Source organism: Lepidochelys olivacea, assembly GCF_965140295.1.
Source record: "Lepidochelys olivacea isolate rLepOli2 genome assembly, chromosome: 26".
Taxonomy (NCBI): domain Eukaryota; kingdom Metazoa; phylum Chordata; order Testudines; family Cheloniidae; genus Lepidochelys; species Lepidochelys olivacea.
This window is the reverse complement of record NC_140436.1, coordinates 5,048,652-5,075,470: the sequence shown is the minus strand read 5'-3', so window position 1 is coordinate 5,075,470 and position 26,819 is coordinate 5,048,652. Positions and strand designations below refer to the sequence as shown.

At 50.3% G+C, this 26,819-nt stretch overlaps 1 protein-coding gene across 3 annotated transcripts in view; it reads left to right on the top strand.

Moving 5' to 3' along the window:
* GFRA2 (GDNF family receptor alpha 2) overlaps nucleotides 1-26,819 on the top strand; it is a 96,374-nt gene that overhangs the window by 2,171 nt on the left and 67,384 nt on the right. For all 3 annotated transcript variants that reach the window (XM_084615215.1, XM_084615214.1, XM_084615216.1), the window contains exons 2-3: nucleotides 11,632-11,931; nucleotides 23,770-23,853. In XM_084615215.1, the coding sequence (XP_084471341.1) occupies nucleotides 11,632-11,931; nucleotides 23,770-23,853 (384 nt within the window). The remainder of the gene's footprint in view (nucleotides 1-11,631; nucleotides 11,932-23,769; nucleotides 23,854-26,819) is intronic.

The following is a 26,819-nucleotide window of genomic DNA, read 5'->3' as shown; positions in this document are numbered from 1 at the left end:
CACAGACCCCTCTGATGCACTGGCTCTGGCTGAGAGCAGGGGGTGTGGTGTGGACGCAGGCTCTGCTCACAGAAGAGGCTGGGGTGGGGGAAACATCAACCACCAAATTATTTTAGTTGTTAGGCATTAACTCCTTGTTTATTTGCATGCACATTTGGCTGGTTGGGAAGCTAAACATGAGAGTCTTGGGACGGAGGGAACAGTCCTAGAATCCGACCCCCAGCCCTGCCAACCCAGGACACTCCAGCTAAGCAGCAGGCTGTGATACTGAACAGCCACAAGCCCACTTCATTTCACCCCCACGAGGAGGCTGTTTAGAAACAGGATCTTTCTCCTTTGGGTCCTTATTTCTTTGTAAGGGTCCCAATCTTCTGTGGCTCAGCTGGGCCAGGAGAATTGCCTGGAGAGGAATCAGGGAGAGGTGCAAATTGAAGGACTAACAGACTCATTGCAGGCAAAGCTTACTCATGGTTCTAGACAGTGGGGCCAGAATTGCCATGCTGCATGTACACTAGGTGCTGAGCAGAGCCTTAGTTAGCTACCTAAAAGGGAGCTGAGTTCTTGTGAAAGCCTGGCTCCAGCTGCAGGTATTGAGCCCTTGATAATCTGTCCCCTCGATCCAGTGAGCAAAGAAAGCCATTGCTGTTGGGGCGAAACAAATGCCACCACCACGATGGAGCGCAGGGGTTGAATGTGTAGCAAGAGGAGAGAGCAGTACTGCTGAGTTAAGTTAGGGCAGTGAATATTTGCTTATAAAGCACCCCATGTCCAATGGGCTCTGCCAAGACCTTAGACCCATATTACAGGTGATGTGACCGAGGAAGCTGGGGGCAGCGAGGGGTATTCTGACTGAGGCCCGTGCTCCCATTGGAATATTTGCTGGCTCTATGACTGAGGTTTGTGCATCCAGCTACAAATCCTCCCCGTGCTCTGATGCCACGGAGATTGCTGGGGATTAGATGTAAATTCTCTGCAGATGTTTTATTGATATAAATTCAGTGTGTGCGTATGCGCCGGGTGCAGGAAAACACTAACCCTGCCCCTCCATGCAAACTCGCTCCTGGGGGCTCTGAGGAGCATTTCAATACTATGAATGGGAGAGGAGCGCAAGGCACCATCAGATAACTTCAGGCTTCCTGATACAACAGCTGGGCCTGGGCTGCGGATGGTGGAGGGCAGGGCCCAATGTGTCACTGGAGTCAATGGAGTGAACTTGGCCTCATGTGTTTGGTCTGTGATTGTCCCAGACCTCCTCCTCCCTGGCAGGATGGGCTGAGCAGGGAGGGTTTAATCTGTGCTGGGGGCACAGAGCAGAGAAGCAGGCACCGTTGATGCTTGTGATGCAGATTCAGGTCGGCACTGGGATGACAAGTGGCACATTCTAAAGAAGGAGCTCATAATCTGGGGTGGAAGTAAGGGGGGCATGCAGGGATACCCAGCTTCCAGTCTTCTTCTGAAAGCAGAGGGAGGCTCCCTCTTGTCCAGCAGGCTTGGGGAACAGTGGTCCCCCATAGCTCCCCCTCCTGTTTCCGACCCCTGCTTGTAATGAGCTAAATGCACAAGCTCCATGGGATTTAAGAAGCAGGAGCTGGGTCATTATCTGTGTAGGGGCTATTTCAGAGGTGCCCACAACGGGAGCTCAGGGTGCTTGGTGCTTTGCTGGATTGGGCCCCAACATGGTGCCTCACTGGCTACCGGACCAGGACAGTCCCAGCAAATACGCCAGCCAAGAAGCCAGGCTGGGGTAGTATCTGGCTTGGGATGGTTGTGCCAGATGGAAAAATTCTGGCCCTAGCACTAGAGGGTGGGCAGGCCAGGTAGCAGAGATAGGGCCACCGGAACATGCCCATGTCCAGCTCTCCATCTCTCCACTGGTAGATTTGCGGTTGCATTTCCCTTCATTGCCACTGGTGGGCATCTCTGCTCATGCCAGGGTCAGTGCAGGAGCAATGCCTTTCCATATGCACACTGGACCTCCCTCCCCATGGGCTCTTTCTGCAATCCCAGGCTCTCTTTTCATTACATCAGAACAAGGCTTTTTGTCTTTCTCATCTGCCTTGGCAGCATTTTCTGGAGCAGCGTGGCCTCCGGACCTGGCTCCCCCTTTGCCATGCCTGCCCTTCAGCCCCTGATGTAAACCAATCCCGTGCATTCACGCGTGCAGCTCGGGAGTCAAGCTGGAGGCTGGGCTGGGGTGTGAGGAGCATGGCTGAAGGGAATCCAGTGAGGATGGCAGGATGGAGAAGGCACTTCAGACTGAGCTGTGGAACCTTGTTGGGAAAGATTGGAGCATGGATTTCCCTTTGTCTCCTGAGAAAGGGGAGACCTGGGTCTGGATCTAGGCCTACTGGGGCTTAACTCAGCAGCGAGACCATGAGAAACTAAGGGCCAACGTCATCCCTGATGTAAATCTGAGTGTGTGCAGAGATGGGGCACTGGGAGGAAGAGCTAGCTTTGGGGAGATGGGCAGATCCCTCCCTCCAGCAGCCCTTTCTGGAGTTTTTGGTTGCCTGGGCAAAGCGTTTAGCTTTCCATATGTGAGGGGCTGGCTCAGAGTGGCTGCGGTTCTGGAATGGGGAGAACAAGCCCGCTCAGCTCTGAGATTGTGCATGGAACCGGAGGTCTGACAGCAATATTCCAGTGCCGTTCTGCCTCATGAATCCCTCATCCAGCCCACCTGGAGTATAGTATCAGCAGGACGAGAAGAACTTCCAGCAGGGCAAGGGTAAATTTGCTCCTCATCGCTCGGCTGGATGCGGTCTCGAGCTACGGTCTCTTACACCGACAGTGCCAGTTACCGGGACACCTTTCATGTCTGCCCAAATGGAACAAGATTCAGTGATGGCCCAAAAGGTCAGAGATCTGCTGAAATGAGAAGTAAATCTACTCTCTGCTCTTTGGCCTGAGGGCAAGTGATGGACACATTTCCAGTGAACAGCTCTGCAAAGGCATCTCGATTCAGACCTGGAATGCCCGCTGCTATTTCAGTCCCGGGCTCCCTCCCCAAGCTATGCCAGTGCCCCTCAGTTCTGACCTCCACCATCCCCTGTCCAGTCCTCTCCCCACACACAGCTCTGCCATGGCACCTCGCTCCTGACCTGCAGCACCCCCTGCTATTCTAGTTCTGGCTACTGCCTCACCCTCTAGCTCTGCCAATGCCCCTCCGTCTTGACCTGCAATCCCTCCTGCTATTTCAGTCCTGGACTGCACAATTCCCCTTCAAGGCTGGTTATTCCCAGTCCTTAGCTTTTTGTTCTCTCTGCCTGTGCACTGAATGGTGTACTAATATTCTCAAAGGACGCGCAGGATAAATCACTAACTTGCAACGTAAGTGAAGGTTTGATCTCAGGTCCACACATGAAAAGCTTGTGTTAGGTGCCGAACCTAGGGCAGCACTCAGCTTCCAGGACGGCACGTGTCTGAGAGTGGCAGAGAAGAAGAGCAAACCATGAACATAATAGCGAATGAAAAGGTCATCATCAGCCGCTATGCAGGTCGGTAGGAAAGCAGTGAGCACGGCTAAAGACACTCACAACAAAGCCAAGCGACCCTCACTGTCCTTGCTGCAGGTGGAATCGGATCTGCTCTCAGAATGAAGCTAGCATGGGCCTCCCAGCTGCCTCTAGGTGTCACTGTCTCACTTCCATACCTGGCCAGAGTGACCCTCCGCGGGGGATAAGATGAAATTGGTACACTGAGGCTAGACCCAGCCGGACATTTTCTGTTTATATCTAGTGTTTTTCGTTATCAGAGCACACGGCGGGAAAGAATCACTTCCATGGCGCAGTAGGCAGGGCTGTAAAATCAGGAGTTCACCTTTGAAGGCTGGGTGGGAGCAGGCCCATGGGCATTAGCAAGGACTGAAGTGTGTGTGTGGGGGGGTACAATCTGTCACACCCCAGGCACAGAGAAGAAGGGAGCCTTTCTGGCTGGGTATTTAAAGAGGCATTTTTCTTCCACCGTCACCTGTATGTTAGGTTCCAGCATATGGAATCTTCGCCGCCAGTCCATGGGCCCTGCGGGTTTCATTTCCAACCTGTTGGTGAAAGGCCTGGTTTTAAATTCGGTGGAATATTGTTCAGTATAAAGAAATACTCCCTTCCCCCCCAAATAAATCCAATGAAGCCCCTGCTTAGAAATGGAATGATTATGCCTGGATCCAATTATACTGGTTGGAGAAGGAGGAAAAGAGAGAGAGAGAGAGAGACGGGGGAGGCAGGGAGCCCAGGCATGACTCTGCTCAGGGGCAGGAGCTAAGTGGAAGGGAAAGACACACCGTTTTTAGTAGATCTCCTGCCAGCTCATGTGAAGGTCAGCGCTAGCTGTGTGTAAGCTGAGTATCTAGTATACCCTGCATGGCTGTATCCAATCTACAGCATCGCCAACTCCAAGTGTTCAAGAATCCTGAGTCCGATGCCCCAAAACTTATGAGGTTAAAAAAAAATCCCATTTGGGATTTGTTTCTTTGCCTTTGGTTTTTGAGCCTTTCCACATCACATCTTGAAGCTTTTTCTCCCAACCAGTAGGGCTAGCATCAAGCTTTTTCTTTTTATGAAAGCTGACATTCTTCTGTATTCACCTGACTCCAGAAGCTGGGGCTTTAAGAAAATAAAGCAATTATTGTGAGACTCCTGATAAAATCACAGGAGCTGGCCACATTGGCTAGGGATTACATTCCCTTCCCCTCAAATTCATTTGCTCACTTCAGTAACATTTTCCAGGACGAGGCCTATGGAGAGCCAATAAACCTCAGGGCTGCTCTAGCTTATGTTCTCCTTCCCATGAAAGCAGAGAATGGCCACAGTGCAATATGCAAGCCCTGCCCCTTCCCCGCCACTGTCCCATCCCCACCTTCCTGGGGAGCTGGGCTAGTATATTGCTTTTATGCAGCTCTACAGCACTACACCAACCGGGGGCTGTTTCCTGGCCCTTTACGCTGCCCCAACAACATAACTAAGAATCAGGTCCTATACCTCCAAAGCTCGTTTAGTGGCCCAATGTAGACCTCCAGCATACTCCACTGATCAGCCGCGAGCCCTCAACATGGTTCAGCCGTGGCTTACAGCACCCCTGCTATTCCCACACTGCTAGTGCCCATTCCTGCCAACCCATAGCCCCCTTCCTCGCTGCTATTCCAGCTCTAGACTCCCCCACAGCTGTGCTGATGCCCCTCATTCCTGGCCTGCAGCCCTCTCTGCTATTCCAGTACTGGCAGCTGACATTTCCAGTGGCATGTTTTGGCACAAGGGGGACAAACTTTCACCTGGGCTAAAAATTAAACCTGCCAGACTCAATGCACTGGGGACCTGAACTAGAACTGGTCCCGAACTCTGCAGGGGTGAAAGGCTGGTGCTCTGCAGCTGCTGAATTTCTGGAATGGCTTGGTGGAGGACGGACTGTTTCCCATCTTTGGATCTGTGCTTTAGAAAGACTGCAGAGATGCTGGTCCAAGGAGATATGTCCCTGAACACCAAAGGGAAGGAGCCATGTCCTGCACAATCTTCCCTAACAGAGCAAACCCTGCAGCCAAACTGGCCAGCATGACCTTGCTGTACAGTGAGCAACAGATGCAATACAGCTGCGAGACCCTTTAAAAACCTGCTGGAGGCTTGAGGTATTTAATGCCTGCACAGTCTGGAAGGAGGACCGGTCAGGGATGAAGCATGTGTGTGAATGTTTCAGTGAGGTCTGCTGGAATCGTACAGGGGAAACTACTTTGGGAGAGAGCTGCGACAGGGAGCACCAGATAGTTCAGCTGACTGATGGCCTATCTTGAATCCAGTTTGCACAACAAACCAGAACTTGGGCTGCTGGGGAATACATCTGGGAGCTGGCTGGATGAAGGGGAGGCTGGGGCAGGGAAAGGAGGTAGTGCTGAGCTCTGGACAGTGTTCAGTCATGGGGAAAGGGATGGAGGAAATGTCCCTAGTGATTCCCTTTTGTGCAAATATTTCCTTTGGTTACTGTCTGCTTGAGTTTTGCAGAGTCTTTACTGGTTTTTATTAGAGCCCCAAATAAGCTGTATCAGACCACTAGTCTTATTGGATAATTACATATCTCCTTACCTTCCAAGTTCCTGTGAATGTAATCACTATAAAAGCAGCTGGGCGCTTCAGGATTGCTCGTTGAAACAGGCGAGTTTTGTTCTCTCTCTTTTTTTTTTGGAAACCAGAGGGGAATTTCATGTAATTTTGATGTGAAACAGTTGCACATTCACTCGGCTATGTCTATACTGCAGCTGAGAGGTGTAATTCCCAGGTTAAGTAGACGTACATATGCTAGCTCCAGCCAGCCCACAAAAAATAGCGGTGTGACTCCGGCAGCACGGGTGGCAGCCTGGGTTAGCCGCCTGCGTATAACTCCATCTGATTTCCTAGGTGCATACTCTGACAGCTGGCTCGAGCCACTGCCTGAGCTGCCATGGCCAAACTGCTATTTTTAGCATGCTAGCTCAAGCAGAGCTAGCATGGGTATGTCTGCCAGAGCTGGGAATTACATCTCCCAGCTGCAGTGTACATATACTCTCAGAGGCTGCCTGAGCCTTAGTGAACTTGGCTGGGAGCTCCATGTTTGTGCTTTGATCCAAACAGAATAACCCAGTGCCCAGATTCCCAGCAGGGTTTTAACTTGCAATGTTCAGCACAGACTGCTACTGCTTGAGTGGTAGGTGCAACTCACTAGCTGGCAGCAGGAGTAGACTCTTATTTTCTATGTGGACCAGCCACTAGAGGGTGATTGGACGCACGCTTAGCCAGCGGGTTACCCAACCCTTTGCCTGGCTCTGGTTTAAGCAGAGACAGGGCTGAGCTGCAGGATTTGGAAGCAGAGCCAGGTTCCGAACCCCTTCAAAGCTAGAGGGTGTTGAATGCTTTCACCCACCAGTGACGTGCGGCTGAGAAAGCTCAGGGCATTACTCAGCCAGGCAAGAAGAGAAGCCAGGACTCATGTCCATCAGGGCCCGTTGGGTGGCCTGCATTTGAAGGAGATGGGTCATGTGAGATATGCTGTGTTCCATGCTCCAGAAGGTGAGAAGAGCCCCTGCGTGTTCTGGGTGTGGGGAGAGGAGCTGCTCCTTACTCCCAAATCGACTCATCAGTTACAACCAGTCAGCTTGAGCAAAAGTAGTTCTATATTTGGTACCACTGATACTCTGAGCTGCCCACCACAGCCGACTCCTACTGGGAACTCCAACAGCTCCTGATTCCCTCCGGGGTGAGTGGGAGGAGAACCAGGCCCTGCATATTAACTGTTCCTCTTACCCCAGCACCCTGGGGAAGGTGGAATCTGCCAGCAGCTCCTGGGGCAGATTGCTCCAGACATCGGCTTCCCTCTAGAAACAGCATTAGGGTTTGCAGGAAGAGGGGCACTGCCTTCTGGGCTGTGGTCCAGTTCTTAGCACAGGGGGACTGCTCAGGGCCCTCTCTGTTGTTTGCACAAAAACTGCCAGGTCAAGACCTTCCATGAGCACAGAATACTCCAGCTTTATTTATTTCTTTTGGAATTTGCTACTTTTCGAGGCATTTCTTTTGGCGAGCTGGACTCTTCCCTCTTCTGCTTGCCCCTATCTGGTGCAGCCAGGCCACCGTCTGCTCAAGGATACAGTGCTACAAATCCAGAGTCACTTCAGCAGACTCATTCCAGATTCACAGAACAGGATGTTGGGCTCTCTCTGTGCGAGGGCTGGTTTACAAACAACTGGTCAGGACCCCTGTTGACTTTGGAATTAAACAGTGAGATACAGGAAGTTCTCAGCCACCACCCTGCATTAAAGTCACTGGGGATTTGCAGCAAGGACGGAATACAGGATCAGAGCTTAAATGGAAAAGAGGTGTGATCTAGTGGGTTGAACTCAGACTGGGGAGTCAGGAATCCTGGGTTCTGTCTCACAGTGACTCCCTGCAGGGGCTGGAATGTGTCATTTCACTTTGCTGACCCTCAGTTTCCTCCTCTGTCAGGGTGGGCCTATTACATGTGCCTGTCTATCTCCTGGACAAGTTCATGAGCTATGTAAAGGCCACGTATGGGCTTTGGGAGTTATTGCACCTCTAGAGATCTGGCCACAGGAGAGAGGAGCCTGGTGGTTTCAACCTAGAAGATGAGAAATAAACTCCCACCGTATTCATAGGGTTTGCTTATCTTGCCTTCCCAGTATGCCTAAGTTGCAGGCTGTTCCATACTGGGGGACGTCGTAATAAGCAGCAATAGGATAGATTATTTATTACTATTATTTGCATTATGGCAGCACTTAGAAGTCTCAGTCAAGATTTGGACCGCATTGTGCTCGGTGCTGTATATACCTACAGTAAGAGACAGTCCCTAAGAGCTAACAATTTAGAAGACAGACAAAAAGCAGGAGGGGAAACTGAGGCACAGGGCAGTGATGTGCCTTGCCCATGGTCCCACATAAGTGCAGTGGTAGAGCTGGGAATAGAGTAAAGCTCTCCTGAGTCCCAGTCTGGCAGACCATCCACTAGTCCATAACCCGACGCTGGTGGGAAAGGGGGGGTCATCCCAATGAAGTCATTGCAGTCACCAGTGGGGGACTAAACCTCAACAAACCCATTGAGTTGGGAACCAGCGGATGCGTAATGGACACTGAGCTCTGTTGAAAATCTGGCCCTTAACTTGAATAGAGGTTACACATAATCAGGTGACAACATGGACCTTCCTTGACATATCAGTGCAGCCTGGGACAGGAGGGGCAGAGAGACCTGGAAGTGGAGTGTGACCAGATTTACAAGGATCCCCGTCCCGCCCTTATTTCAATGGGTGGCTGCAAGCTGAGAAGAAGATCCTTTTAGGTGGAACATCCTGGGTTCTGTGAACCTGACATTGGGACACACCTGGAGCGGAGTGCAATGGAGTCAGTGGGCTTTGTTTTATCCTGTGGATTGACAGCACATGATCCACTGAGACGGTCTTCATTTTTTGAGCTGTGTTGCGATCGGTTGCATAAGTCACATGGTATTTTTCTCCCCCCCCCCCCCCGCCCCCAAGGTGGAAGAGTAAAACCCTTATAACCAGGAGGAGGGTGTTGAAGAGTCCAGTAGGAGTTTGACTCTTGCGAGTGAGTTCTGCTGTAGTGTCTACTGAGGGATGACTTACTGCAGGTTTGTGAGCTGATCTTTTCTTTCAGCGGGAGAGACTAGGCCTGCACCACCTCTTCTCTAAGCTCTAATAAGGCTAGTCAGTGACAAACATCGCAGCCCTGGAAACGAGCTCTCTGTAGCTGATCAGTGATCCTGAGGACCTGCTAATGCTTCCCAATGTCTCATGCTAGCACAGTGCATGCTGCCTTCCCCTGTAGTGGCTGCTCCCCTGGAGGATAACAGTTTACTACGGCTGCCAGCTACTGGACGTACTCATCTAGCTCAAATGGCAGAGGTTGGTGTTGAAGGCAGGGAGTTCAAACCCTGATGATGGCCTCCATGGAAGGTTGTTGTCTAGGTCCTTCAGAGAGTGAAAAATTAACCCTTCTGTGACTGTCATCATAAGAGCTAAGCCAGATTTATTGCATGGTACATCTTTTCATTGCCTCTCATATTTTTAATATGCAGGATTTTCATTATATTGTAAGGATACTTCAGACTGAAAAGCAATGAAACTCATATTGATGTGATCACTGACTACAAATATACGGCTTTATATGTGCAGTGCAATGTTCTCTAGTGGCTAGAGCAACTGACTGACAGCAATGATTTCAGGCTTCTATTCCCCTCTCTGCTCCTAATTTGCTATGTGATGTTGCTTGAGTTGCTTCATGGTGTGGTGCCTCAGTTTCCCCACCTGGAAAATGTGGCTAACGGAGGGTTGTAAGGACCAATCTACTAGTGCTATGAGAGGTAGTGAACTCTGGGAACCTGGCCGCAGGAGAAATGAGGCTATGGCACCACTTAGTCTCTTATGAGCTAGGCATGACAGACAGCTTCTGCTCAAGAGAATCCCAGGTCTGAAAGAGCAGGTGGGCTGCAGAGCTGAACTGGGGTCATAGAAGATTAGGGTTGGAAGAGACCTCAGGAGGTCATCTAGTCCAACCCCCTGCTCAAAGCAGGACCGATCCCCAACTAAATCATCCCAGCCAGGGCTTTGTCAAGTCGGGCCTTAAAACCCTCTAAGGATGGAGATTCCACCACCTCCCTAGGTAACCCATTCCAGTGCTTCATCACCCTCCTAGTGAAATAGTGTTTCCTAATATCCAACCTAAACCTCCCCCACTGCAACTTGAGTTCTGTCATCTGCCACCACTAAGAACAGCTGAGCTCCATCCTCTTTGGAACCCCCCTTCAGGTATTTGAAGACTGCTATCAAATCCCCCCTCACTCTTCTCTTCTGAAGATTAAATAATCCCAGTTTCCTCAGCCTCTCCTTGTAAGTCATGTGCCCCAGCCCCTGAATGATTTTCTTTGTCCTCCGCTGGACTCTTTCCAATTTGTCCACATCCTTTCTATAGTGGAGGGCCCCAAACTGGACGCAATACTCAAGATGTGGCCTTACCAGTGCCTAATAGAGGGGAATAATCACTTCACTCGATCTGCTGGCAATGCTCCTGCTAATGCAGCCCAATATGCCAGGAGCCTTCCCGGCTACAAGGGCACACTGTTGACTCATATCCAGCTTCTCGTCCACTGTAATCCTTGGGTCCTTTTCTGTAGAACTGCCGCCTAGCCAGTCAGTCCCCAGCCTGTAGCCATGCATGAGATTCTTCAATCCTAAATGCAGGACTCTGCACTTGTCGTTGTTGAACCGCATCAGATTTGGCCCAATTTTCCAATGTGTCTAGGTCACTCTGGACCCTATCCCTACCCTCCAGCATATCTACCTCTCCCCACAGCTTAGTGTCATCCGTGAACTTGCTGAGGGTGCAATCCATCCAATCATCCATTAATGAAGATGTTGAACAAAACCGGCCCCAGGACCAACGCCTGGGGAACTCCGCTTGATACCGTCTGCCAACTAGACATTGAGCCGTTGATCACTACCCATTGAGCCCGACAATCTAGCCAGCTTTCTGTCCACCGTATAGTCCATTTATCCAATCCATACATTTTTAACTTGCTGGCAAGAATACTGTGGGAGACCATATCAAAAGCTTTGCTAAAGTCAAGATATATCACATCCATCGCTTTCCCCATATCCATACAGCCAGTTATCTCATCATAGAAGGCAGTCAGGTTAGTCAAGCATGACTTGCTCGTGGTGAATCCAGGTTGACTGTTCCTGATCACCTTCCTTCCTCCAAGTGCTTCAAAATGGATTCCTTGGTCCAGGACTGGTATAGCTGAGAGTGTAGCAGAGCAGCACCGAGGGGAGTGGGGAACCCAGGGCTAATATAGGAGGAGGGGGGAGGGATTGCAGGTCAGGATGCAGCTGAAGAGGCAGAGCTCGGGGGGTGCGGACCTGGCTGGTGGAGCAGTAGGAACTATGGGTCAGGATCATGTTGCATCAGCAGGATTGGGAGAGGGGGACCCAGGTCTAGCGGAGGCTGGCTGGGCGGGGGGCTATATGTCAGTATGAGGGGCTGTGAAAGGGCAGTGCATTGCTTTGCTGCAGGGCTCTCGTCCCTGCCCTGTGGCTATCATCACTCACCTCGCTCTGGTCTTTCTTTTCTTCCCCTCCCCGTCCCTTGTCCAGACAAGATCCTCCATTCCCTGGCATCTGGCCAAGACCCTCATGGCTGGCGTACCCCAGTGGACTGTGTCCGGGCCAATGAGCTGTGCGCTGCTGAGTCGAGCTGCAGCTCCCGTTACCGCACCCTGCGCCAGTGCCTGGCTGGCCGGGACAGGAACACTATGCTGGCCAACAAGGAGTGCCAGGCGGCTCTCGAGGTGCTGCAGGAGAGCTCACTCTACGACTGCCACTGCAAGCGGGGCATGAAGAAGGAGCTGCAGTGCCTTCAGATCTACTGGAGTATACACCTCGGGCTGACGGAGGGTAAGCGTCCTGCGTGGGGCGGGCTTGGTCCTCGGGGAGGGGGGTGCCCCATATGCAGTTGTTCTGATGGATTAGCCCCGTCGGAGCTATGTGAGGGTGAGGGCTGATCCCACGGGCCAGCGGTAAAGGGGCCCTTCTGCACCATTATGCGATGGTCCAGTCTGTTTGCTCAGGAGTAGCTGGGGGCTGTTCTGCTTCTGATCCATTTGATATGGCTGGAGGGGTGGTTTCGGCCCATTGGATTGTTGGTAGGTGGGTGGGTTCTGATCCGCTAGCTCAGTAGTGGTGTGTGTGGCTGGGGGTGGGTGGAGAGGGAACAGTTCTCATCCACTAGCTGTTCTGATCCACTCTGGCAAGGCCAGGAACCCCATGTGGCTAGTCCTGGAAGCTGATGAAGCAGGCGTGAGTTAGGAGATGTGTTCAGAGCCTGATTCTCTCTCTCTCTCTCTCATTGCCATTTACACCTGTGCAAAGGGGAAGTAAAACATTCCCGCTGGTGTCCTGATTTGGGAGCGATTCGTACCTGTTCTGCACAGGTGAGATAACGGGTGACACAAGTGCCAGGCAGCGAAGAATCAGATTCTTCATTAGTGTATTTGGGAGGAGGGTTTACTACGAGAGTGGCAGGGGGCCAGCCGGTCTGGAGTGAAGAGCATTAGTGGAGCAGTGTGTGTGTAGGGAGAGTCCAGGACTGGAACAGCAGGAAAGGACTGAGGGGCATTTTCAGAGCTGTGAGGGGAGTCCAGGACTGGAATAGCAGGGGGTGTTCTTCAGGTCAGGAATATGGGGCATTAGTGGAATTACATGGAGAATGTTCAAGGTTATTCTGCAGCACGGGCTGGTGTAAGCCTGGGTAGAGCTGGAGTGGTATCAGTAGGGCTGTCTTGGACTGGCATGTCTCAGCTTTCAACCCCCAAGGTTTCAGTGTTTAGATCCCTGGTAGATCTCTCACCTTGTTCATTATCAAACAGAAGCCAAATCGATGGGTGGGGATGGGGAAGAAAGAACCAAACTCGCCCCTTCCCCTCCAGACTCTTCTCCCTTTTCTCCACTCTCCCCCTCTAGATTCTTTCTCGCCATCCCCTTTTCCCAGACTCTCTCTTCCTCTAGACTCGGGCACATCCCATCCCTGCCTTGGGAATTTGCCAGACTTGGAGAGCCCATGAGGCTTCCTAGTGCCTGCACACACCCCCACCGCCATCGCCAATGGCAGGGGCTGAGAGCTCGGTGAGCTGCACCAACGCAGAGGGCAGTCCCAGGCTGACCGGCTTTGGGACTGCCTCTCTCTCCATGTTAAACAGCTGATTAGTATTCTGGAAGGAGCATCCTCACAAGAACCACACTGAGCTGGAACAGGGGCTGATGGGAGTGAGAGGAGTGTGGGGCTGGGCTCTTCTCTGGTGCGGCTGCCTTTTCATAACCAAGCTGTGAATGCCAGGCTGATCCTAGGCAGCCTCACCCCGGAAGGGGCTGCGCACGGTGGAGCAGATTGGGCTGTAATGAGAAGACACGTCGGGGCATCGAGACAGGTCACGGAGAGGGGAGCTCAGCGAGCAGGGAGCGGGGAGTTAATTTCCAGTTTGCGTTAGTGGGGTCAAAGGGCCAGGTCTCCAGTTGGTGCCTGTGCATGGGCTGTTTGCCTGCCCCCCTCTCAGAGCAGGCTCCGGGCTGTCAATCTAGTCTCGTGTATCTATATGAGTGTCCCCCAGGCCTTGCTTGCGGAGCATTTCCCTCTCCTGCACTGTATTGGCTCCTGCTGTCTGTGTCCAGTGGAAGCCCAGGCTCGCCAGGTGGGAATGGCACCTCATCCCCTTACTCGCTGTCTCTGGGAATTCTCATCTGCCAGGCAGGGTGGGCTCGTGGCTGGTGAAGCAGACTCCTAGTTGTCTTCTGCTCTGTTCCAGCCTGGATTATGGCAACTGCACTGGAGTTAGTGGAGTTGCTTCAGACTTATGCTGGCATCAGTGCGAGCAAACTATGGCCCTGGCTCCTGTTCTTGGCTCTGCCACTGATTCAATGAGTGACCTTGGGCAAGTTCCTTCCCCTTCTCTGTAAAGTGTCTTGAGATCCTCGGGTACAAGAGTCTATATAAGTGCAGAAAGGATTGTTCTAACAGTGCTATGTGCCAGTTCTGGTGGGTGGTGTTGGAACTGCGCAGTCATGTGCCACAGGCCCTGCACTGCTTGCAGCTTATGCAGACTCTCCTTTAGCTCAAGCAGCAGGGGCCTGTGCTCAGGGAGCAAGAGGGCTGGGGTTTGATCCCCGTTCTGGACAAGAAGCTTTCAGTGGTCCTGTATCTGTTACAATATGATTCCGGCTTCAAACCCTGTGAGTGCAGAACTCTTGCTTGAGTTCAGGATGGGACTGATCATCTGCTCCCCGTGCCTCAGTTTCCCCCAAAAGAAGAGTGAGGAAGGGGACTACAACTCAGGAGTTCCTGGCTTCCAAGCTACTGCTTTGGCCATTAGGTGTCATTGACTCTTTACAGGCCTTTGACGCTGCGTGCATGCCATAGAGGGGCATGTGCTGGGAACAGGCTGTAGGCTGTACTAAAGCCCCATGTGCAGTCTGTCAGCTGCCCTAAGTCTGCTCTCTAGGAGAAAACCAGGCACCTTCTTAATACTGGCCATTCTCTGGCAAGGGTGGGGTTTGAGCGAGAGCAGTGGAAAGGGCACGAGGGGATCTCGGAGCTGGCTGTTTCCATAGATGAACTGCCTCGAGATGCACCAGAGGCAGCTGTGATTGCAGGCCAGTGAGGGTGTAAATCAGAGAGGGGAGCGGTGCAGGTAATTGAAATTGGATTTTGTCAGCGCTGGGCCAGTTTGTTTATTGGAGAGAGGATTATCTACTCTCTCCTCCTCATCAAAGGGATGGGGGAGGAAGCTGTCTCTTCCCATCCCTCCCCTCCCTACATCAGCAAGTCGGGGGCCCTCCCCTCCCCCTTGCTATATATCACAATCAGTGGCTCAGCTGACTGGCTGTGCTAGGATGTGGAATTGGGGACCCCCCAGACCTGAGGGGCTGGGAGTGCTGGCTGGAATTTGGTGTATTGTGGGCAGGTGCTGGCAAGATTCCTTCTCGCAGCTCTGCCCATACCCCTCAATCCTGAGTCTGTAGCTGCCCCCCTGGTCATTTCCATCCTCTGTCTGCATGGAGCAGAGGCCGTAGTCATTTCTGACTATCCCCCAGTGGGTTGCTCTGTGATATGGGAAAATGTATCATTGGTGACTAGAATGAGCCTGAGTCTCTGCCTCAATCCCAGCTGCCACTGGGCTGCTATTTGTAGTGAGCAAATTGCCTCCCTCCCATTTCCCTTGCACCTGTGCTGCCCCTTGGACGATCTTTTCCAGCCAGAGGTGCATCATCCATCCTTGCTGTCCCACAACGATGAGCCAGCCAAGATACGTCCAGCCCTATCCGTACCGATCTCTGTAGCTTTTCCTTAATACGTTTGCCCACAATGCGGATTGCAGACCATTGGGTGCCTGGGAATGCTCCCGGTACATGCAGATGAAATGGTGGATGTTGCTTCCTTGTAAGAGAGAGGTGAAAAGTGGGTTATGTGTACTGGGGTGTCTCGCACACAAAAAGCAGGTGCTAGAGAGTGACTACATTCTAGTGCCCAGGGTCAGGTAGCATGTAGAGAACTCAGAAGAGCCCTGGGGAAATAATAATTGCCAGTTGCAAAGGACATTGGATCTGCAAGTGTTTTACAAAGTGGGGTGAGTTTCACTATCCCATTTTAAAGATTGGTGGGGAAATAGAATCAGCGAACATTAAATGACTTGCCCAGGGTTACACAGCAAGTCAGTGTCAGAGCTAGGATATACCGCATGTCTCTTGACTCCTAGTCAGATGCATCAGCCGCTGGACCATGCTGCCTCATTAAAGATTCAGGGCCAGGTTTTTCAAAGAGCTCTGTACCCGAAGGCTCCTGCTTGGGCACCTGAATGGAGCGACCAGCAGATTCAGTACACAGCAGGCCCCATGAAAAACTCAGCCCTTATTTAGGTGCCTCAGTGGGAACTGATTGTGGGGTGGAGGGAGGAAAAATTGGGGGAAGGAAGGATAAAGCAGAGAGGGTAGAACAGGAGAGAGAGGATGAAAGGAGCTGGGGAGAGAGAGCATCATAGGAGTGCATCCTGCAAGTGAAAGCAATTCATTTTTTCCTCTCATGTAATTAAGAGCCAAGGGAGTGTGGTGGGGAGTGAAAGGGGAATAGTTCCTCTTTCTAACCATGCGGCGCAACCAAAACTGTAACCCTCCTCTTTTCCTTACACGGGTCTCTCCTCCATCGGTGACTTCCTGGCGGCTCCAGGCTGGAGATAGAATAGAACGCGGCCTACCCACAAAGTGGCACCTGTTCAACTATCAGTGTGATTTTTAAACTAGTTTAGTTCAATCAGTGAAACTTTGTGTGTGGACACTGTTCAGTGAGGTTAAACCGGGCTTGTGTCGTTTTAGAGTGTGTTGGTAAACGTACAGGGGTAAGCTCAACCAATAGAACCAGTTTTTAAACTGGAATAAGAGTGTCCGCCCAGAGGTTTGCACTCATTTAATTAAAGTGTTGTAAGTTTGTGTGCAGTCAACATTGGGACCAGGTTTCCAAAAGCACTCAGCACCCAACGTGCTGAAAATCTGGCCCTGACTGTGGGTGCTGAGTACCTCTGAAACCTTTGGCCCCTGGTGACTCCCTTAGACCTTCACCCATGCTTGGTTAAAACACACTTTTTTCTGATGTTAAATTGCAAGCGAAGATGAGGCAAGTTGTAGTTTTAACACGTGTCAGCTGGTGGAAGTAAACCCTAGCCTCTAGGTCAGCTCTGCTGCTGGATGGCCAGAAAGTCAGGCGGGAAGCAGGAATCTCTACTTAATGGTGATTTGCCCCTCAGCACCGTGCAGTCAGCAATTTCAAAGGGCTTTGCACACATGAATGAATTTAGCCTAACAACAACTTCAGGAGGGAGGGAAGAATACTAGCCCCATTTCACAGAGCAGAAAACTGAGGCACAGAAAGAAACTAAGAAACAGAAGGGAAAAAAAGGGTGTGTTCTTACCATGTGTTGGCTAACATGGGGTAAAATCCTAGTGAAGACAAGGAAGGCTGTAGCTTTCACACAGGTTAGCAGGGTGAGATGGCAACTCTGGCCAGGATCCTAGGTTTACCTCAACTTGTTAACTCACATGAGAATGGCACAGCTTTGCCTTCACTCAGATTTTACCTTGTCTTACCACATATTAGCTAACGGGGTAAGAACACACCTTTTCCCATCGTGATGACAAGGCCAAAGGGCCCAAATTCATGCACAGAGTCGGCGGGGAAGCCAGGAGTAGAACCCAGGAAGACTCCTGACTCCTCTCCTGTGGTCTAACCAGTAGGTAACAGACCAGCTGTAGAAGGTTGTGCTGATGCCCAGCAAGGAGGGGCATTGGCACAGCTATGTGGGGAACCCAGGACTAGGATAGCAGGGAGCTGCTGCAGGACCATCCAAAGCCATCATACAAAATCCCATCTTGTTTCAGAGACCTCGTTATGCAGGTAGACTCACTGTAGTGCAGCAGACCTTTGGACAATCTGTTCAGGTATCCCATCTCCTTCCATAACTAGATCTCTCAATGCAGTGATCCCCCACCTATCTCACTGGATCAGAGTGGTCTATCTAGCCAGTATCCTGGCTCTGACACTGACAATATGTGATGCTTCAGAGAGGCTAATTCTCCCACAATGCATCTGGCCAATAGCCTGCTCTTCGCTCACCTTTCTCAAGTGAGCAAGTTTTGCATTCTCCTGGTGCATGGCAGCTTAGTTCCCTGCATTAAGCCTGGCTGGTTTCACCCCAGTGCCTTTCCCAGCGGTTAATTGCATCTCAGCCAGCTTAGGGGAAGTTCGATGCCCTTTTAATACTGGGTAATTTTCCTAGCGAGCAGCAAGGTTCAGCCGGTGTTTAATTATTTATTGCATTGGCAAAGCAATATAGAGAGAGGTTAGTGTTTCCTAAACACACTTTAATAAAGGTGCCATTTGTCATCAGAGCATTAGCAAACCCAGCATGGCGAACGTGTTGGCAGGATTTAAACGAGGGACTCTTACAGAATGATCGTAAGTGTTTCCTTTCCTTTTAACAGCCTTTCAATTTCACCAGCCCGTGGTAACAGGCCAAAATAACACAAGAGGAGGGTGGGGTTGTTGTTGTTTTCAATATTCGTTTGTAGTACTCTAGCAGAGGCTTCAACCGAGATAGTCAGAGACAGCCTCTGCCCTAAAGCTCTCACAATCTAGCTCGAGCAGACACGGGAAGGGAAGCACAGAGAGAAGTGGCTCCTCCGTGGACACAAAGCAGGGTCTGGGGCAGAGCCAGGAATAGCATTTTGGTCTCGTGATTCCCCAGTCCAGTGCTCTGTGCACTAGATGACACTGCCGTCTTGTAGCTTGCCTTTTCTCTGTGTTCCTTCTGCTCTTCTCCTTTCCAGCCTGGAGGCTGGAATTCTGTTCTCTCACATCACTGAGGCTCCTCTCAGTCTGCTTTGATCACCTCCAGGAGGTCAGTCCGTGGTCTCTAATTCCAGCAGGCGCCTTCTAGTTTCTCTTGTGGGCCTGCAGTGCTGCTGCCCCCTCCCAAAAGGCGATTGGCACCTTCCTCCTGGCTGCTGGGTACCCGATCGCGGGACTCCTCACGAGGCCCATTCAGCGGGCAGGGCAGGAGTCCATTGCCAAAAGGAGCCGGTCGTCATGGGAACAGCTTGGAACTGGGGCTGGCGTGTCTGTGCTGTGTAATGTGTATTCCTGGCGGCTTCGGCCGGGTTGGTCCCTGGGCCATGGAGGTGAGGTAGGTGGACAGAGAGTGAGGCCATGGGACAGCCTGTGGGAGACTGGCTGTACTGTGTCTGAGCTGAGGTGATCTGGGCTCAGTTGAGATGGGGCGGTCTGGAGTGGCCAGCGTGAGCACGACACCGTCTGGAGGCTTGTGTTCCAGCTCACGGCGCGATAGCCGTGCTGTTGTCGCTCATGCTCGCTAAGCGTGAGTTACTCCTCCAGCTCCTTCGTGCCATGAAGACACCTGGCCAGGGGGAAGTGGACTGAGACCCACCAATTCATTTCTCAGAGGCCACCGAATGGCGGTGGAAGCTATTGGAGCCAGGTGGGAGCCTCTCTCTCTGTCCTCTTGCTGATCTCCCCACTATCCAGGTCCCATCCTGGTCTTGCTTCTGCTCTGCAGCAGGGAAGGAGGGTGGCTCAATCCCAGCTCCCTGGCAGCCAGTTTTGCCTCACGATCTTTTTGAACATTTCCTGTTGCGAAATGCATTTATAACCGTCCGTGGAGGAGCTGCTGGAAGGGGAGCCGGCCCTGCCTGATTGCTTCCTGCCTATTAATAGGCCTCTTTTCCAGCAGAAGGTTTTGAGTGGCTTCTTAATTATGGGGGACAAAAGCAGCCTTGCTCAGGCTAATAATATCCTGAATGATCCAGAAGAGCCTGGAAGAGCGGGCATGGGCCACAGTCTGTTAGGAGGCTTGTAAATCTTTTTAGAAACAGAAGCCTCCTGTCTCCTGTTCTGGCTGAGCATCTTCCCTGTCAAGGGAACTAACAACTGGGTCACCGTGTGAGACCTCTGTTCATCCACAGAGTAGGTGCATCATCTGTGGGCCAGAGCAAGCTCACTTCATGTTCCCCTTCACTCGAGAGAGAGACACCCTCCTACCCCCAGGGCAACCGAGTCTGAGATAGGACAATTAGCATGATGAGTGTTCTTGTGGCGGCAAGGTCTGGAGAGATGGTTTAACAGCCAACAGTTGGAGAGATGGTTGAGGCTCTGGACTAGGAGCCCGGAGGTTTGGGTTCTATTTCCGGTTCTGCCACAGACTCCCTCTGTGACTTGGGCAAGTCACTTCGTCTCTCTGTGCCTTGTCCCCACCCTACAGATGGGAACAAATTCTGTGTTGTTTTACCTAGTGACACTGTAAGCTCTCTGGGGAAGGAAGTATCTTTTCCTTTGTATTTGTACAGCATCTAGTGCAATGGAACCCTGAGCTTGGTGCGGGATTGTAAATACTGTCGTACCAACAATTTAAAACACTAGGAATGAAATTGAATCCCACTCAAGTCACGTCACATACATCTCATGGGAGCGATTGCTTTTGGTCGCTATGGACCTAGGTTGGATTTGAATCCATGACCTGGTGGTAAAGGGCGGTATCCCAGCACTTCTCTCATGAGGAGAGGGCCCCCTTTTTTCTGCAGGTAGCCTTACTTTAGATCAGCCTTGCAAATTTGAATTTGAAGCAAGAGAAAGAAAAAGCAGATCCGAGAGTGTGGATATCGGTGTGTGTTGATGTTGGGGAGCAAGCGCGGAACCCCATATTGGAACTCCTGGGTTCTGATTTTGGCTCTGCCTTTGAGAATAGTGGGCAAATCACTTGAACTATCTGAGCAAAATCAGCTCTGGCACAAGAGGATGGAACTTCCATTGATTTCAAAGAGTTGCAGCTGCTTAGATCAGGGCTGATTTGAATCCTCCATGCCTCTCTTTCACCATCTGCATGGTCTACCAAAATTGACAGATTGCGAGATTTGTTTTGCGAAAAAAAATTGTGAAAAATCTCGATGTTTGTGTTTTGCTTTGAAGCGACTGTTTCAAAATTCTTTATTTTATTATCAAAGCAGTTTAAAGATGGTAAAGTCAAAACTCAAACGTTTCAAAATCAAGCTGTGTTTTGATTTGCTCAAAGTTTTGGTTCAGCTCAAAACAAACATTTTGGAATCACCAGCGAACTGAAAAGAGTTGGTTCTCTTCACATCTGTAGACCTGAAACCCAGGCGGAAGGTGGAATTTGGAGGTCTCCTGTTACTCCTGACACCCACTTGTCATCCCAACCCCAAGGCTTGGTCTGCTGTAGAGTCGCCCGTCCATACCCATCGCTTCATGCTTCACTTCCCCCTCTGTAAGCTCTGCCAAATCATGTTGTGTTTTCATGCTAGTGGCTGGCCCACCTAGGGGATAAGAGCCTGTTATTGCGGCTAGTTAATAGTGATTCCTTTAGCTCTAGTGATTGAGGCTTGTGCTTGCCATTGGAGGTGGTGGAGTCAGTCCCTGCTGACTGCACGTGGTGCGGGGTAATGTAGAATAGAGATGAATAATACCTACTTTCCTGGCAAGGACTGGGGAGGCTAAATCCAGCACTGATTCAAGTGTTTGGAGATCCCCATGATTATTTCTGGGGTCTGTTGTGGCGGGTGCAAGCCGAAGCCAACAGTGAAAAGTAGCTAGCTGTAATTTGTGTTACAGCAGTGCCCTCAGGGCCCAGTTGAGATCAGGGCCCTATTGTGGCAGGGGCTGCGTATACACATAGCAAGAGACAGTCGCGCCTCAGGAGCTTACAGTCTAAACAGCCGAAAGAAGAATGGTCATCCCTGCTTTACAGACATGGAGAGATTAAGGCTCATATTCTTAAAGGTATTTGGGCACCTAACTCTCCTTGACTGCAATGGGAGTTAGACAGCTAAATACCTTTAAGAATCAGGTCTTCAGTGTCTTGCTCCAGGTCATACAAGGAGTCTATGGCCAAGCCAGGAATTGAACCAGCTCCCCAGAGTTCTGGTACCATGCCTTACCCACAAGACACCCTCCCACTCTAGCATCACAGTTCCTAGTACTGGTTTGGGCAGACAGGACCAGATTCTCCTCTCCGCTATGCCGGCGTCAATGCCGCCGAAGACAATGGTCTATACTGATATAACCCAGAGCAGGCTCTGGGCCTGGCTGCTGGGTTTGGAAAAAGGCTGCTCTGTTTAATTATCTGCCCCTTTCCTGGAGAATCCCCTTTGCTGATCAGCAGAGAGCTAGCTTGGAAAGGAGCCATCCCCAGCCCAGCCTCCACCTCCAGAGAGCCGGTGTGGGCAGTGTGGTTAGACCCAGTGTCCTCCTTGGTTTATGGGTCCATGTGTGGCGTGGCAGTTCATCTGCTCCTAATCCCTCCACTGCAACCCCAACTCACTTATCACCAGGATGGGCACTTCAGCGTCTGCCAACCCTTCCTCTGGGCAGGAAATGTCTTCGGACAGGCCCTCTCCACAAGCCCTGGCTCTCTCCCAATCCACAGAGATGTGCTGGGAGCTCACTGAAAGCATGGCTAGGTACAATGGAAATCGATGCACAAGGCTGTTGGTCAGTCTTCTGCTGGGAGCTTGGAGTGGCCTTCCATTGATTTTTTTCTTTTTCTCTCTCTAGCAAGAGCCCCTGCACAATGGGAGCATTCAGGGGCCACGACTAATATTAATGGTCCTTTCACGAATCTCTCCTTAAGAGGGACAGATGCTCTCATGACCTATTCTGCTTGTCATCCCACCCTTAACTTTTGCTGACGGCTGCTCTTTGGGGTGCAGTTTGGTTTAGGAATTTGTGTGTGTGCGTGCAAGAGAGATCATCACCTGCAACTAATTTTAGTATCGCTCCTGGAGATGCTTGAAGGCAATTTAGTAATGGGCTCATTGCCCTGGAGAGAAATTCTCCAAATTCTGACACTATTAAAGTCAATGGGAGTGGTCCCAAGGTTTGGCCCCTAGTGCGGTGCTTTATGTATACTGGTCATACTGGCAGCTTTGCTCAGTTCCACAGAGTTGTGAAGCCGCCCTGGAGAAAAGCCACAAGCTCTTTAGCTCTCTGCATACCAATGCTCCAAGGGTTAATATGCCATGATCTTTGGCAGAGTTATGGTCCGTGGTTGGGGTTGTTAGCAAGGGGCTGCTGCGTTCTGCTGAGCCTGTTTAGGGTCTGTAGATGTGGGTTATTAAACCCCAATTAAGGTCTTGGAAGCAAAAAATTTGGATTTGTAATTAAAATACTCAAATTTCCCCCTTCCCCTGAATATACACCTTTCTGCTATGTGCGAAAGTGTTTGTGAGAAGATGGATTTGGAGTTAAGAGACTTGGGTTCTGTTCTGAGCTCTGCTACAAGATGACTTTGTTCAGTTCACACAAACCTCTCTGTGCCTCAGTTTCCCCATCTGTACAATGAGGATGACATCAGATTTATAGTGGGGCTCTGAAGGTAAAGTCATTAATGTTTGGGAGGAGCTATGATATGATGGTGCTGAAGGCTGCAAAATTATTTAGATAGGGACCCAATGATACCAGGAACTGTAGGGGGCTGCTTATCAATACAAATCAAGGTTGGAAATGCCCTTTCTTCCCCACCAAATCGGCCATAATTCTAACAAAGGCTAAGCCCTGAACGAGAGCTGTTCGGGGGTGAGAGGAGAATTCTGACATGTTGAAATAACTTTCTGTTCTGATTGGAAGGTACTGTCAAAATACTGACACTTTCTGCAAAGCAGGGGAGAAAAATCCCCCGAAGTTTTGAATCTGGGAAAACGTCAACAGGTTTGAGCGACATGGCAAAATGAGATTTTTTTGAACTGAAAAAAAAATTTTGTTTAGTTTTGAAGTGTCCATTTGCAATGAACATTTGTTTCAATTCTCCTGAAACAGGAAATCAAAAAGCTTTGGTGAAATTGACATTTTCCTGTGGGGAAAGTCTCAATTTTGACAATTACATTTTCCTATGGGCAAATTTTTATGGTCAAATTTTTTTGACCAGCTCTGCAGAAATGAATCATCAGAACATTCCAGGATGAATAGGATTTGTAGAGGAGTCAAAGGAATTTCCGTGGCTGGATCCTGCTGAAATTCAATGGGATTTAGCACCTATTCCCCTTCGTGTTTTATGACTGGCTTCCCCCACAGTGGCTGGGGGAGGCAGCTCAGTAATAGCATGGGTGGTTGTTGGGTTTATTCAGTGCGGGGTTTCAATCTCTTTTATTTTATTTTTTCCCCTACTCCAGGAGAAGAATTTTATGAAGCTTCCCCTTACGAGCCGGTCACCTCTCGTCTCTCTGATATATTCAGACTCGCTTCAATTTTCTCAGGTAATAAAAGCAAAACAAAACATGCTTTCACTGTTTTATATTCTCTTCCTCTCGCCTGTGAATAGACCTTCTGCCAACCTCCAGGGGAATGATAAAACATTAGCTCCCGTTCCCATTCCTCAATCCCTTCCTCTCCAGCCTATCTCCCACCCCATAATATCTCATATTGTGCCCCCCTTCCCCTGGCTGCCTTGCAATCATAATTCTGTGACTAAGATGTTGCAGCCTGGAGCTATGGATAACGGTGACATCTCTAGCGCTGCTACTGAGAATGCTTTGGGCCTCATTCTCAATTGCCCTGCACCTCACGCTGTTATTTCCACCCGTGCAAAGCAGGCGTGAAACACTACAGGGCAGATGCTCTTCACATAAAGCAGCAAGCAAGTAAAAGTGCAAATCGAGAGTAGCTCCAGTCAGGAGAGATTTCGATTGTGCTGGTGTGACTGAGAGCAGAATTGAGCCTTACTCTTCTCATTCGGTAGTGGTTCACACCGTGCACTGGTGATGCCACGAAATACGGGGCACCAGAAGCAGGCTCTTGGGGTTAGCGTGTATAGATATATAATTAACGCTTGTTGCAGCAGAGTCTAATCTCAGTGATGTTGGTGCCAATCTGGTGGCACTGCACTGATTTTTGTGGAGTTACTTGGAGTTTAAAACAGTGGAACTGAGAGCAGAGTGCTGGACCAACATGAGTTAACTAATAACACTTTGCTGCAGACTCCAATAGGAGGCAAATGCAGAGAGTAGTGCAGGGGTGACCCTACGTTGGGTCTCCTGGGTCTTTGTCCTGCTAATTTCTCTGAGCTGTGAGGAGTATTCTTTGCAACCACACAGTGGCTTTGGTAACTAACCGTTGTGGTGAGGGGGATTAGAAATGGCGAATGGCATTGTGCAGTTGTTGGAGCTGGTTACGTACCACCACCTGAGATCCCAGGGCTGGGTGAGACTTGGAGAGTTTGTAACTGGATCTTCTGGGGAGTGCTCTAGTCCTGAGAGACCTTGCAGAGATGGGGTCTGGGTGCAGTACGGGACCTCTGGGTGTTATTCTCTTCCTTTGGGTATTCAGGGTAGTTCTAATTTTGCAGCTCGACATTGCCTTCTCTCCTGGCCCTCAAGGGCTCCCTCTATCTCTGTGTCTCCTTTCTTCTTCCCTCTCTCTGCCCCCTCTGTATTGTCTCCAGGCCTGTGGGATCCTTTCCCAAGCCAGATGACCCATGTGCACGTGTGCATTCTGTGCTGCACCGTTTCTTCCTCTCTATTTGAAATGCATTCCTTGATTTATGCACCTCCAAGGGGCTCCAGGCTGCAGCTGTTCCTAGGAACTCAGTAACTGTGAGGCATCGCTTGCAGCTCCTCCCCTTTCTTATCTAGCTCCATTCCATTCAGACATTCAAGATTCCCATTTCAGAGTAACAGCCGTGTTAGTCTGTATTCGCAAAAAGAAAAGGAGTACTTGTGGCACCTTAGAGACTTCCTTTTCTTTTTTCAAGATTCCCATTGGCTTCCGTGAGAGCAGGGGTCTATAGCTGTGTCTGGTGCCTCCCATTTCCTGACATTGGAATCCATCTGCCAAATGCATCCAGCAAAGCAACATGTTCCTGCTTTCGCTGAAGTCAATGGATGACTAACAGATACTGACAGGTTTCAGGAGAGTGATCACTTTAGACCCACTTTAGTGCAGGGGTGACCCAAGGTAGGGTCACCCCTGCACTACTCTCTGCATTTGCCTCCTATTGGACTCTGCAGCAAAGTGTTATTAGTTAACTCATGTTGGTCCAGTGTAAGGAGAGTGATCACTTTAGATAAGCTATTACCAGCAGGAGAGTGGGGTGGGGGGAGAGAAAACCTTTTGAAGTGATAAACACCCATTTTTTCATGGTCTGTGTGTATAAAAAATCCTCACTGCATTTTCCACTTTATGCATCCGATGAAGTGAGCTGTAGCTCACGAAAGCTTATGCTCAAATAAATTGGTTAGTCTCTAAGGTGCCACAAGTACTCCTTTTCTTTTAACAGATACTGAGGAATCCTGGGAGAGGACAACTTGGGGAAATAGCCAGAAAGGTGCAATGAATCCAGGGCCAAATTCCCTGCTGATGGAAATCGCCAGGGCTCCATTAACTTCAGTGGAGATGTGCCAGTTTCCAGCAGCACAGAATTTTCCTGGTCTGTCTCTGTTAGTCTCTTACCTAGGGTCATGTCTAAGCTATGGGTGCCAGGAGCACAGATACGGTGGTGCTGCTGTGCTCTTGTAGTGCGGATGCTACCTACACCAATGGAAGGGGTTTTTCCACTGATGGAGGTAATCCATCTCCCTGAGTGGTGGTAGCTAGCCACATCAGCACCAGGGGTTAGGTTGGCTTAACTATGGCACTAGGGTGTGAAACATTTTACACCCCTGAGTGATGTAGCTAGGTCAATCTAAATTTTAAGCAGATGAGGAGAAATTGGCAAGACGGAACTGAAACTGGAACGTGCTACCTTCTCATCTTCTGTGGCATGACCATCAGCGTGAGGAGCGCAGGCTCTTCCTTGGAGTGGATTTCTTTCTTTCTTTCTTTCTTTCTTTCTTTCTTTCTTTCTTTCTTTCTTTCTTTCTTTCTTTCTTTCTTTCTTTCTTTCTTTCTTTCTTTCACAAAGCTGTTGTGGTTTGGTGTTTGACTTTTTTTTTTCCCTTTGGACCTAGCTGCCTCCAAGCATCAGATAATAAGGAATTGATAAAGTGGGCTGGAGATCTTGTAATTTGCTCATTTGTCTCGTAGACACACAAAACGTGTTCCCTCGCCCAGCGGAGTGTCAAGTCCATTAAGCAAAGATTTTCCCAGAGGGAGACACTTAGACACAGCTCCCCTCTCTCTTGGGGGGGGCTGACACCCTGCTGCCACTCCCATTCTTTGGGCAGGGGGGTCAGCAGCGAGGGGAACAGGAATGGGAATGAGTGACTGGGTAATGGGGCGACTGTGC